Here is a 13502-nt window from a genome sequence, read left to right on the forward strand (position 1 = left end):
CACACCTTGCACAACACCTCAAAGCTTCAACCTGTCATCAGAAGGCCAGTGAGAGGCAGCAGCTTCCCAGGAACAGGCTGCTGGGTCCTGCCCGAACTCCACTTTCCCGCTGGCGCAGCTGCCCACGCCCTGCTCAGGACCAGGACTCTCCCCTGGGCAGAATGGGGACTTTGTGTGGCATCTGGTTCTGGGAACACTACTGGGTCTATTCCTTGGCACGGGACCTGCTTGGCAAGTTTGCCAAAGCATGACACACACTCAAGCTCCCCGAGCGTCTGCTGCTTCTGCCGCAGGCTCCTGCCATTTACCTACCAGCCTGTCACCTCTGCCCCTCCTGCCACCCCAAGGGGTCTTCTCCCCCCCACACACAAAAGTTACTTCAAAGGGCGGGACTTCCCAAGAGGGCTTCACCTGCCCTCATTCTCCATTTGCTGAAGCCGAGAATGACTTCCTTCCTGCCAGCGTAGATAGGAGTCATTACACAGTCATCAGGGAGACTCCACCCCCACACCCCGCACCCCAGCCGCTCTGATGCTAAACCCCCAGGGACTCTCCAGGGAACCCCCCCTGACCATCTGGACCACAAGGAGCGAGGATTCATATGGGAAGACAGTTTCTCTTCCACATGTCACTACGGCAGGATGCAGTTGCCGCCACCAACGCCTATAGCCTGAGTTGAGCAAGAAACAGTCTGTCCCCACCCTGGACCATTTCCCCAACAGCCACGAGTCAGACTCCAGTGTCCAGGGGAACCGGCTCCATCTCCGGCTATGCACCTTCTCTCAGCGGCTCTGACCGCCCTCCACGTTACCTGTCATTTCCCCGGAACCTGATTACAGGTGACCGTGCCCTTTACCCACATGAGCAAGGTTTGACTACCCTTCCCTTCTTGGCTGTTTACTCGCCTTAATGCTGAACTTTCTTGTTGGAGAGCGTGGCTCTCCAGGTCTGGGAAGCTGGATGGACAGAATGAAGAGGCTGCTTGCCGATTTGGGGGAAGACGGAAGAGGAAGCATGAGGCTGAATCTTGGCTCCAGTAGAAATCCCAGTGCCCCCAGGGCCACCTGAAGGGGAATTGGCAGGCCTTCCTGTCCCCATCTGAGGTACAGGTGGGGCAGAAAAACCAAAGGTGAGGCCAGTCACAAGTCCAGGGTGAAGGGAAGTCACGGGGAAGGGGAGGGAGTGAATGGTAGGCTGGTCCCAAGAGAGGGCGGTGCTGCCCTCAGGGAGAGACTGGGATTGGAAATAACACCACAGAGCAGGCTGGGGTGTTGCGACCACCCTCAGGATCAAGCTGCCCCCATCTCCCCCCATCATCAAACACCTCCCCATCTTTTCTTCATTAAACCTTCCTCCACCCATCCTCCCCTCATCACCGTGACCTCCACTGAGCTCGAGAATGTCTCGATGTTCCAGTTTGCCCTGAATAGTTTTGGTTGAGGTCTAGTGTTCCGAGATACCTTTTTTTGGTTTTTTTTTTTTTTGGTCTTTTTAGAGCTGCACCCATGACATATGGAAGTTCCCAGGTTAGGGGTTGAATCAGAGCTGCAGCTGCCAACCACAGCCACAGCCACAGCCATGCCAGATCTGAGCCATGTCTGTGACCACAGCTCATGGCAATGCTGGATCCTTAACCCATTGCATGAGGCCAGGGATCAAACCTGCGTCCTTGTGGATAGTAGTCAGGTTCATTACCACGGAGCCACGATGGGAACTCCCCGACATAACTATTAATCACACCCCTTTCACTCTTGAAAGCCTCTTAGTGTGGGCAATAAATCATATAGTCACTCTCTCTAGCACATCCAAGAGGGCACTGACACAAGAGAGGGTCCGTGGAGCATCAGAGAAAAGCGTAACTAGAAGCAAGACCTGAGTGGTTCAGAGCAACAGCTGGGCTGGCTTTCACCCAGCTGGATCCCCTGAGAATGGACAGTAGTGGAGGGAGCCGCTAGCTACGGCCCGGCCCTGGCTCAGACCATCTAGAGGGAGGAGGCCCTGTCTGGCTGGTGGGTCCCTGCTCCCTGTCATCCCTCGGAGGGTCTACTACCAGGCTAGAGCAGGCTTTTCAGCAAATCTTGTCATTTCCTCACTTCTCTTGACTTGCATCCAAGACAGACTTGGGCAGGGTTAAGCTGGAACCCTATAACTCATCCTGCCCAGCGACACACTGCATCGCCTGCCAGCTTGGACTTCCAGGGGCTCCTGACTCTGGCTCTTCGGTCACAGAACCCACCTGCTGGACATAAGCACTGGCAGGTTTCTAGCAAACTCTGGTTTTCCGGCAGGATGGCTGCTGCCTCCCCAGGGTGTAAGGTAAAGAAATGAGCAACGGCAAGTCCTCCTCCGGTCTTGGATAACCACTTGGTCTGGCCCACCAGACCCCAGGCTTTCCTCCAAATGTGGAAGACATCGGCTTTGGACCCTGGCTATTTGTTCTGGGAGTGGAAGGTTGGGGTGCAAGAGGTCCTCTTGGTGCTTCCTCTGGGACTCAGTCCCCAAAGGAGATCAATTCTGAGGTTGAATAAGGAAGGAAGACTGAGAAACCGTAAACACAAGGAACCAGGGCCCGTCAAACAGCATCAGGCCTTTCACAGTATTTATACAAGTCAAGTCTGATGGTCTTGACTGAAGAGCTGCGAGGGCTCAGGAAAGCTTCCTATTCTTTCCCTCCTGCCTCGTCCCACTCTCCTCTTTTCTTATCCTTTTTCACTTTCCTTCCCTTCTTATCCATTACCCTGGAAGGGGTCCAAGTCGTGGCTGATGAGGGGCCAAGCCAGAGCACAGATTGTGAATTCCCCAGCTTTTTTGTAGTTTGAGTCAGCCCCATAGCCGGTGGTGGATTCATCTCAAATGGGTCCACAGAGGCCACTGAGTAGGGGGGACGGGAGCTCTGAGGCCCCTACTTCTACTCAAGGATCTGAAGTACCCAAAACAAAAGCCAGAGAGAAATCCGCAGTCTTAAAAACCTCCGGGTCTGGCTGCATGCAACCCTGACACCATTCCAGAAGGATCCTCCAGCACAAGGACAGGGAAGAGATGAGAAAAGTTCCCCGACACTCTTGGTTTATAGAATGGAGGCTCTAGTGTCCAGATAAACCATTTCCACCTCAGCAAACCACCCCCACTTCCTGGCCTGACTTAAAACTTTTGCCAACACCATGGCTTCCCTCATCCCAGAATCTTTCCTGATTTCTTGTGCACACCCAGCTCCCTAACAGAGATGGGCGGCTCACAAGATCGCTAGGCAGAAAGGGAATGAGGGGCTAGAAACGTCTGCCATGCTGGGATGCACCTCCTGATCCTAGGAGAATAAGAGATGTGGATTTACCACAAAGCCACAATCCCTTCCCAGTCAACCCGTTCTGGAGTCATATTGCAGCCATCCCATAATCATCCCTGTGTTGGGTGTCCCCTTCAGAAATGGTAACCATCGGCCATGAGGAAGCCAGACTTCCAGCAGAGAGCTGGGGCAGAGCTGAACTCTGCCCAGGAGAGCTTTTGCAATGCTCAGAAAATGCCTGCCCAACTGCTTGCCTGGGCTCTGGCCCCTCTGGCTGCAACTGAGCCCAGACAGGAGGCTGACTCACTCACCGCACAGAGAAGGAGGAAGAGGAGGAGGAGAAGGAGGAGAAGGAGGAGGAGGAGATGCGGGAAGGGCCTGGGCTCAGAGACCCAGGGCTCTCCCAGCCCAGGCAGCCTGTGTCTCAGCCTCAGCGGTCCATGGGGGGAGAGCGCAGTGTCCACTGCTTCTCAGATACCATATGATGTTCGCTCCTAGACACTTCCCTGAAATCCTCCTCGCCTACCACACACAGATGTGGGGGCCGTCACTCCCCAAACAGAACTACTCCCTGAGCCCCCTCCTCAATTAGATGCTTGTATCTGATTTCCTCTGAACATCAATGGACAAGCTCCTCCGAAAAAAACAAGTCCAGTGCACTAGGGTCAACCAGGTCTAAAATAATTGGTTAAGAAAAAAAAAAAAAGTCAAGAAAAGAAGAGAAAAACCAACTCTCCTTAAAAGATCTGGCTCCACCATCGCAGAGGACCATACCTGGGTTCTACAAGATAACAAAGCTAACCACACTCCACCCCCAGAAGACCTCAGTACTGTTTGAGAGGCAATCTCTCCCTTTCTTATTCCTCCAGTCCATGCCAAGGCGCCCGACAGAAGAAGGAAACAAATGCTTCTTGTTGCCCAAGTGCTGAGCACTGTGCTGGAGGAGCATTTCTGCGATCGGCCGGCTGAGCACTGAGGGGGTCGCTGCTCCCCTCGCCAACCTGGCACGAACTTAGGCTCTTTCTCAGACCTCAGTGTCCCCTCGGTGCTCCAGCCTCAGGGCAAAATCTCGGTCGCCAAGTTTGCCCAGACTCCAGCGCTTGCACCTGGGCACTCAGGCCAGTACCCCCGACACCTCCACCTCCGGCCTATCCTGATCCTGGGGGACCCCCCGCCCCCCTTCCCGCCGCTCCCACGTCCGCACCTGGTCCGGCGGATGGGCACGCTGCTCCGCGCTCCCGGCGCCTAGGGCTCGGCGGCTGCCTTTTGACAAGCAGAGACAGCCCGGCACCTGGCCCCGCCCTCGCAAGGCCCCGCCCCAGGCCCCGCCCCACCTCTGGGCCCCGCCCACAGGTCCGGTTCTCGCTTTCCGAGAGCTCCAAACAGGCTGCAACCATCTTGACTTGGACTCAACCACTGCACTGTCGCCTGAGGCTGCCCAGTGTAGTCCTCCACGACGGCCGTCCATAGAGCAAGGAAGCTCTGCCCTTCGTGCGTGAGAGCTTTCGATGGTTATGTGTGTGCAGAGCCACGATTCTGCCTGCGACGATCCGTGAGGCCTCCCCTCTCCCTCCGCCGCCATGTTTCCTCGGACGCCTCTTCAGGCGCGTCGCCCCCACCTGGGCTGACCCCGCCAGGACTTCTCCGCGGTTTGCGGGGCTCTGGGGGGCGCGCGCAGCCAGCATCCGCGGCGCTCTCCGTGCTCTTGGGGACTCCCGGGCGCCGCCCACCGTCGTGTGACTCCGGCTAAGCGTCAGGGAGCTGAGCCCGATCCCACACGCTAGGATAAAATAGCGAACGAAAACGGGGCCGAAGTGGAGTACAGCGATGTATCATCATCCCTTCTCTGTCCCCTCGGGCGCGACTGAGTCTGACCACGTTCTCGGCCCCTTCGAAAACCTCGTCCAAAAAAGCTTAGTCTCAGCGTCCCTGGTCCCTAGTCCCCAGCTTCAGCCACCCACCCCATCTGACACTGGTGTGAAGAGAAGGGAGTGCATCCTGAGACCTGGACTTGTAGGTGGGTGCCAAAAATTCTCCATAGAAAATCTTGGCTAAAATCTCCGTTTCCTTGGCTTATGAGCTAGGCACCGCTCTAGATGCTAGAGGTCGCGGAAAAAAGACAGCTTCCTCCTTAGAGCTCACTGTCCAGTGGGAGAGTGCAGAAATAAATAGTAATTACAGTGAAATGTCCCATAACAGAGATGCCCACCAAGTCATCCAGCAGTTGATGACCCCTTTTAGGCAGGGAAGATGTTGCCATTCACCTTCTCCAAAGGATGAAACCATGGCTCAGAGGGACAGGCTGAGCGGGTGGGAAACTGAGGTACAGAGAGGTTAAGTTTTTTGCGCATCACACAGCTATTGGATGAAGGGCAGTACTAGAGCTCAGCAAGCATGCTGCTGCAATAGCCTTGTACCCATTTCTGAAAGTTATGTGAAACTGTAGGATAGCCAGCCTCTCTCAAACTTTCAATAACTGGATCAAGAGAAATTGACTGGGACGTAACAGAAAAAACAAAAACAAACAAAACCCCTTGCAAACAGGGAAGTTTGTTAACCACTGGAATAGTTCATTAAGGGAGTATCATGGACAGTTTCTGGAAAGATAAAACAAAAAAATAGAGGAGTGTTTGATTGAACTTGGGATGGACAGTTTATTCCGAGAAACAGATGAAAGGTGGTGTCCCTTTGGAGGCCCTGCCAGTCTGATGGATGGATTCTTGGCTGGTAAAGAGAGATCAGAGAATCATGGGAAAGCTAGCAGTGATTCTCACTGGGCAGGAAAATAGAAGAGGACATCTCTAACAACCAATACCTTGGGACAGTTTCAGAAAGTTCCATATGCCTCTGGAAGAGGCTGATCGCTTGAAAGTCATTTTTGTAGTGCTTAATTGGCCAAATAGGTAAACCTGGCATCTTGAGCATAAACCTTATCAAAAAAATGGTGGGAGATGAGTGCTAAGTATTCCATAGTAATTGACTTTTAGAGTCTTTTGATAACTCTTCATTTGATCTTTAGTATAACCTCTTGAGTCAGGCAGGCTAGAAAGTATTCTCCCCATTGTACAACCAATGTGCTGTGTTATCAGAGCCCTTACAGCTGGGGAGTGACAGAGCCACTTGAACCCATGTCTTCTTGCTGCACTTTCTACACTATTCTATACTCCCTCTTAAAAAAAAATACACCCATAGGCTTTTTACCTGTTGGACCATAACCTAGATAACCCAGCCTTGGAGAACTTAGAGGTTCTAGGCTTGGCAGATTTGCAGGATTATAGATGTGACCAGTCTCCAACCCCGTACTCATCAGCTCCATCACTATATCCCTAATCAACTTCTTTTTGTCTTCCTCCAGTGCCTGAACTACTCCCTTTCCAGACCCTAACCTTGTCCAGGTTGCTCTCCAGGTAAAAGTGTGCCCTTTGAGCTGTCTTTGGAGCACTCCCATCTCACTGTTTGCTTTTCCCTTTTTTAGGGCCCTTTTTTCTCCTTAAATATTTTATGGTTATGGGTTTAGTGAAAATGGAGGAACGACTCTCACATAGCAAACTGCAGGACATCGGAGAGACACAGCCTCATGGATTCATAGAGCTAGAAGCCACCAGGCCATCTCAGTTGTCTTGTTTCAGAGATTCTAAAAAAATAAGACCAGAACGGTGGCCTTATTTATCTTTTCTCAGCCTTGTTAAAGCTTCTCGCTCTGTTTATGTTCCAGATGGTGAAAATGGAATGAATAAATGGAAGAAGCTGTAAGCAATGAAGGCAACCCAAACAAAAGAGTCTTCTCAGGACAGTGTTTATCAACGTTTTAACTACAACCCACAGTAAGAAATAAGTTTTTATTATGACTTAGTACACTTAGGCGGATATACATTTTATAAAATAAGAGATGCCCTCTAAGGTTTTCGATATTTTTTCCCTTCCCTTTTTTTTTTTTTTTTTTTGTCTTTCTGTCTTCCTTTTGGGGATCCACCAAATTGACCCAAAGTTTATTCAAATCCCTTTTATCATGAGATCCCTTATTGAGAACCTACGACAAGAGATTCACAGAAAGGCCTTTGAGAGCCTAGCCTGGCTTACACAGAGCACCCTCAGAACCTCCTGGGGGTTCCAAGGCTTTGGAGGATTCTACCTCCCAGGCCCCAGTGTCAGGGTTAAGTCACTGAGGCATTGTGGATCCACACAGTATTTACCCCTGTGGCCTAACTCAGCTGTTATCCTACCACGCTCCTGTATTTTCCAGCTTGTTGGTGGGTGGGTGGGGGGATGTTCTTTTAGCCTCAGGAAGCTTTATGGCATCTCAGAAATCCTGACTGCCCCAGAACAGGACAGTTGTGAGGGACTTATTGCAAACGCCACAAGAAGTGAGTGTCCACAGACTCAGCTTGCCCCAGAAAGAGTAAGGCACCATTGTTTATTCAATCCAAGTCCATTTGGCTCCAGGGCTCCATTCCCAGTAGCCCAGCTCAGTCTCCATCCTCGGGGCTTTTGGCACTTGCCTTTCCCACCTGCTCCCACATCCTTGAGCCCTAGGCTGCCAGCCTGCTGGCCCGCACACCATGTCTGCTGGCATGGTAAAGCAGAGCCTAGGGGCCGGACGAAGGAAGGTGTAGACTCCCACCTGCGTCTCCAAGCAGAGGCAGCTCAGAGCCCTCCCAGGCTCCCAGGTATTTGCTGGGCTCCCATCCAAACCCCAGCAGACAATGATGAGTCTTCAAGCCCCAACCCCAACCATAGAGACCAACAGAATAAACTAGGGGCTCAGGGTCCTTTCCCATCTACAAGGACCCTTAGCTTTTTAGTTTTGCAGCAACTACAATCACTCTAGGAGGAGGCGAAGTGACCCTGTCCCCTAGCCCTTGGGGATTTCCTATTTTGCTCCTCTAGGGAGGAGGATCTTGTGGGAGAGCCTGGTGAGGGAGGCAAATGGAGAGGCTCTGTGTTGTGGGAGTAGGTATCCCGGGAGCAGGTGAGAGTACCATTAATGTCACATTGCTGAGAGTGCCGTTAGTGTCACATCGCTCCTGGAGAGGTCAGTCGGGAAAGGCTATTTTCACAAGAAGCTCTCTTGCCCCAGAGGAGAGTCACCACAGAAGGCAATTATGCAATGATCTCCTTTTCTTCATACCAGTGAACAGAAGCCTCGCAAGCCTCATCCTAGGCCTGCCTGCTTCCTTCTCCAGAAGAGCAGGAAGGACATTCCGTAAGCAGCCCAGGAATGCATTAAACAACTCTTCCCTGGGGCCTCAACTCCAGAAATATGTGGCTGTTGACAGCTCTTCCCCTTGCCTTTGGCCTCTGGCCTGAGCATGTGGAACAAACACCGCCGAGTGTGGATGCCCCTCTCTTTGCATTTGCCTAATTGTCCTATGTCTTTAAAGATGTCACCATCATTTAGATTGGTGTTTCTGGTGTCTATCTCCACTTCCAAGAGGGTTTACCCCAGACTAAATTACAGCGGTGTTGTGTTGCTTTGTATTATCCACATGTTTTACAGCCAAGACCTGGTCTCTAAACATTTTGATTGATTGTAAAATCTTATTGGCAAAAAAAATTAGTCATCCCCATACATGTATATGACTCTAAGGTCTAGCATTAGCTCACATTTCAAGTCAAACTACACAGTTAAGGTGTGAATCACCGCCAACATTAATAAATGTGAATTCACATTTCAAATGATGTTCTTAAGACTTTTGAAACTGTTTACTGACTCCCCTAGCACTCCTTTGCACTCAGATACCTCACTTGGAGTTCCCGTTGTGGCTCAGCCATAATGAACCCAACTAGTATCCATGAGAACTCAGGTTCGATCCCTGAACTCACTCATTGGGTTAAAGATCCAGTGTTGCCATGAGCTGTGGTGTAGGTCACAGAAGGGGCCTGGATCTGGTGTTGCTGTGGCTGTAGCTCCACTTCAAACCCTAGCCTGGGAACTTCCATATGCCACAGGTGTAGCCCTAAAAAGACAAAAGACAAAAGACAAAAAAAGATACCTCTCTCAACATACCTGACCCAGGACCCTCCGATAAGAGGACCAAGTGAGGGTGCCTTGTTAATCTGTATGTTAAGCATATTAAAATTCAATTTTTTTTTTTTTTGTCTTTTTGCTATTTCTTTGGGCCGCTCCCGTGGCATATGGAGGTTCCCAGGCTAGGGGTTGAATCGGAGCTGTAGCCACTGGCCTACGCCAGCGCCACAGCAACGCGGGATCCAAGCCGCGTCTGCAACCTACACCACAGCTCACGGCAACGCCAGATCGTCAACCCACTGAGCAAGGGCGGGGACCGAACCTGCAACCTCATGGTTCCTAGTCGGATTCGTTAACCACTGTGCCACGACGGGAACTCCCTAAAATTCAATTTTTAAAAAATGGCTGTACCCAGGGTATATGGAAGTTCCTGGGCCAGATATCTGAGAATCTGAGCCACAGCTGTGACCTATGCTGCAGCTGTAGCAAGGCCAGATCCTTTAACTCACTAAGCTAGGCCAGAGATGGAACTTGCACCTCTGCAGTGACCCAAGCCATTGTGGTTGATTCTTTTTCTTTAAACAATTTTTTTAAATTAATTAATTTATGTATTTCTTGGCTACACCCATGTCATGTGGAAGTTCCCTGACCAGAGATCAAACCTAATGCTGGATCCTTAACCCACTGTGTCTCAAGAGAACTCCAGCAGTGGAATTTTTAACCCCCTGTGCCACAGTGGGAACTCCTAAGGCTCAATTAAAAAAAAAAGAGAGCAAATGAAAAAGGAAGACTTTGATACTGTCCCCCTGTATCTAATGGATCATGTAACATATCCTGCCATGGAGACCTCTGCTCTAGAGAACAGAGAAGCAGGATTTAGATCCAGAGCCTTCAGCAAGTTTAGGTGACCCATTCAAGTTCATAAGTGGTAGATTGCAAAGCAGACATCAGAGAGAACAAGTCTACTACCTTAAAATCCAGGCCTGGCTCTTTCTGCCGCCCTGTACCTCTTCTTCCTCTGCTTTGTGGAGAAATGGAAGCACATCATGTGTGTGTGAGAATCTCTTGAAGGCTGGGAAGCTAAATTCTTTGGTCTAGTTGGCTTATTTAAGCATAGCCTAAGGCAAGATCCAGGTGGAATTCACTGTGGTCTGTGTCTGGGACCACAGCTGCCAATAGTCTGATGCCACAGGTCCCCAAGCAGTTGGAACCAGATAGGCAAACAGGACAGGCTCTTCTGACAGTGGCTACCAGCAGGAAAGTGTGTGTTGGGTATTTCTGGGTAATTAGAAGTAGAGAGTAGCCCTTAAATTCTTAGCTTGACCACCACCACGGACCTTCTTGTAACCCACATTCTCAAGGAGAGGTGTTGTTCAGTTGGGGTTTCTGGAACATGAGAAGGAAGGAGTATCCAACTTGTCTGACGTCTGAGTGCCAGCTGCCAAGCCCAGAAAAAAAATGTGGTGAAGAGGCCCAAACCATCAAGGGTTTCCATCGCTTTACCCTTGAACCCTCCTCCTCTCCACCCTTCTTCTCTGCACAGACAAGTCAGTTACTCCTTTCTAGAACTTTCTTTCCTGCCTTCCTCTGCTCCCCAGTTTATCTCACCTACCTTATACACCATTGTACCCTATTCATCACCAGGCTCCTCATCTGTCAAGTGGTAGGGAGTTTGAGGACCGTCAAGACTGATGGTCAGTGAGTCTATCACTTGGACCTGCCCGGAAAGGAGAATAATATCCCAGTTGCCAGCACTTGTCCATATTCTCCCAAAACATGGGTCCAGATGGGTCAAGAGGGAACACTTAGGCAAGCAGTCCAGGTGCCCAGTCATGAACACACCAGCTATTGGCTCTTCATAGGGCTGGGATGGAGATACTGAGCAGGATGTTGGGTCCAGAACGGTGAATTACAGCAACTGAGCCTTTATTCTGTGTCCTTGAAGTAGTCTTGGTATCCCAGTTCCCTGTCCTCTCTTCCTCCTCCCAAGAACCTTATGCTTAATCTTGACATGAATTAGAAGTGAATCCCAAAGGCAAATGTCAGAATCTTCACTATTGCTTCCTAGAGATGATTAAAGTAATTGAACCATTTCCACCATGTTGGGAGCTGGAGCTCTGGGGAAACACATATATCTACATCACTTTCACTCCCCTAGCATCTCCCCCATTCCATGAGGCTTAAACTTTGGACTGATACCGCACACCCTGTCAGTTGTGACATGCAATCTAGTCTGATAGAGAAGCTGATTTGGTGTCTACAGCTGGTGTACTTCCTTGTTAGAGCCCTGAATGTAAAGAGACACAATTCCTGCTTTGTGATTAATAATAGTCTCCCCTCTAATCACTTGTTATCTTAGGGTATTAGACTATACGTTGACATTTGATCTGTAATAATTAAGGATTTATTGCCATGTTTCTTTCTCCCAAACAGCATACATTCTGTATGTAAGTGGGGGACATTTGAGGACAAGTGGTGTTGGAACCGGAACAATTGACAAAGAATTTTATGTGTCAAGGTTGTATTACCTTCCTCTCAACCTCCTCTAAAAACGATGTTTCATTTCTAACAGTACAGTGGATTCAATACCTCAAATGACCCTCTCGATTGAAACAATTTTAATTAAACAACATTTAATCTTAAATGTATCACCAAGCTGGCACAAAAGAAAGAAATCTACAGAATTCACAATGAAGTGAAAGTAGGAACACAGGTTGGAAAGCAAGGACCAAAGCTGATCTTCACTCTGGGGGTGTCTTTAGAAATTTGGGAACCTTTTTTTTTTGGTCTTTTTGTCTTTTTAGGGCTGCACCCATGGCATATGGAGGTTCCCAGGCTAGGGGTCCAATTGGAGCTGTAGTTGCCAGCCTGCACCACAGCCACAGCAATGCCAGATCTGAGCCACGTGTGCAAACTACACCAGAGCCCACGGCAATGCCGGATCCTTAACCCACTGAGTGAGGCCAGGGATCGAACCCGCAACCTCATGGTTCCTAGTCGGATTCGTTTCCATTGCACCACGAAGGGAACTCCAGATTTGGGAACCTTGAGCTTCCACTTTGATGGTTTCACAGGGCATGGGACAGGAGGTACAGCCAAGGAATTATCCTGCATAAAATTGGGCGCTCAAAGGGTATACCCCAGAACTACCTGTGTAAGGAAAAGGAGAAATAAACCTCCACATGGAAGGGAGCAGCAAGAAATCTGGCCTGTGTCTTTCTGGATGGTTGGAAAAATGATAAATATCTCCTCAGTATTCACAACAACAAATAAAAGCAAAAATAAACCAATGGGACCTAATCAAACTGACAAGCTTTTGCACAGCAAAAGAAACCATAAAAAACAAAAAGACAACTTATGGAATGGGAGAAAATAGTTTCAAATGATGCAAGGGACAAGGGCGTAATCTCTAGAATATACAAACAACTTATACAACTCAAGAGGAAAAAAAGCCAACAACCCAATTGAAAAATGGGCAAAAGACCTGAATAGACATTTCTCCAAAGAAGATATACAGATGGCCAACAAGCACATGAAAAAATGTTCAACATCACTGAATATTAGAGAAATACAAATCAAAACTACTACAAGGTACCACCTCACCCCGGTCAGAATGATCACCATTAGTAAGTCCACAAATAGCAAATGCTGGAGGGGATGTGGAGAAAAGGGAACCCTCCTGCACTGTTGGTGGGAATGTAAATTGGTACAACTATGGAGAACAGTGTGGAGTACCTTAGAAAACTATACATAGAACTACCATATGACCCAGCAATCCCACTCTTGGGCATATATCCAGGCAAAACTTTCCTCGAAAACGACACACGCACCCGCATGTTCATGGCAGCTCTGCTCACAATAGCCAAGACATGGAAACAACCTAAATGTTTATTGATAGATGATTGGATTAAGAAGATGTGGTATATATACACAATGGAATACTACTCGGCCACAAAAAAGAACAAAATAATGCCATTTGCAGCAACATGGATGGAACTAGAGACTCTCATACTAAGAGAAGTAAGTCAGAAAGAGAAAGGCAAATACCATATGATATTGTTTATGTCTGGAATATACTATATGGCATGAATGAACCTTTCCACAGAAAAGAAAATCATGGACATGGAGAACAAACTTGTGGTTGCCAAGGGGAAGGGGAGGGAGTGGGATGGATTTGGAATTTGGGGTTAATAGATGCAAACTATTGCCTTTGGAATGGATAAGCAATGAAATCTTGCTGTATAGAAGTGG

General features: G+C 49.2%; 2 protein-coding genes across 4 annotated transcripts in view; one reads left to right on the plus strand and one right to left on the minus strand.

The window, feature by feature from the left end:
- The window catches only part of VDR (vitamin D (1,25- dihydroxyvitamin D3) receptor), a 60699-nt gene extending 56148 nt beyond the window's left edge, over positions 1-4551 (minus strand). The window contains exon 1 of one of the 2 annotated variants that reach the window (XM_021091108.1): positions 4488-4551. The gene's annotated coding sequence lies outside the window, so the exon portion shown is untranslated. 2 annotated transcript variants of the gene reach the window in all.
- Positions 4645-12605, plus strand: LOC102167685. 2 transcript variants are annotated; one of them, XR_298483.3, is made up of 3 exons: positions 4645-5300; positions 6999-7107; positions 11685-12605. XR_298483.3 is itself a non-coding variant. In XM_021092607.1 (2 exons), the coding sequence occupies exon 2, from the start codon at positions 7173-7175 to the stop codon at positions 8109-8111; it is 939 nt and encodes a 312-aa protein (XP_020948266.1). In that variant the 5' UTR covers positions 4645-5300; positions 6999-7172; the 3' UTR covers positions 8112-8971. The 2 variants fall into 2 exon arrangements, 1 of the variants encoding a protein (XP_020948266.1); XM_021092607.1 differs by lacking the exon at positions 11685-12605 and having other exon boundaries at positions 6999-8971.

This window comes from Sus scrofa, chromosome 5 (assembly GCF_000003025.6).
Source record: "Sus scrofa isolate TJ Tabasco breed Duroc chromosome 5, Sscrofa11.1, whole genome shotgun sequence".
Taxonomy (NCBI): domain Eukaryota; kingdom Metazoa; phylum Chordata; class Mammalia; order Artiodactyla; family Suidae; genus Sus; species Sus scrofa.

Bases quoted from the DNA above. Each gene is read 5' to 3' on its own strand.
- LOC102167685 (XM_021092607.1), top strand. From the start codon at position 7,173: ATGCCCTCTAAGGTTTTCGATATTTTTTCCCTTCCCTTTTTTTTTTTT.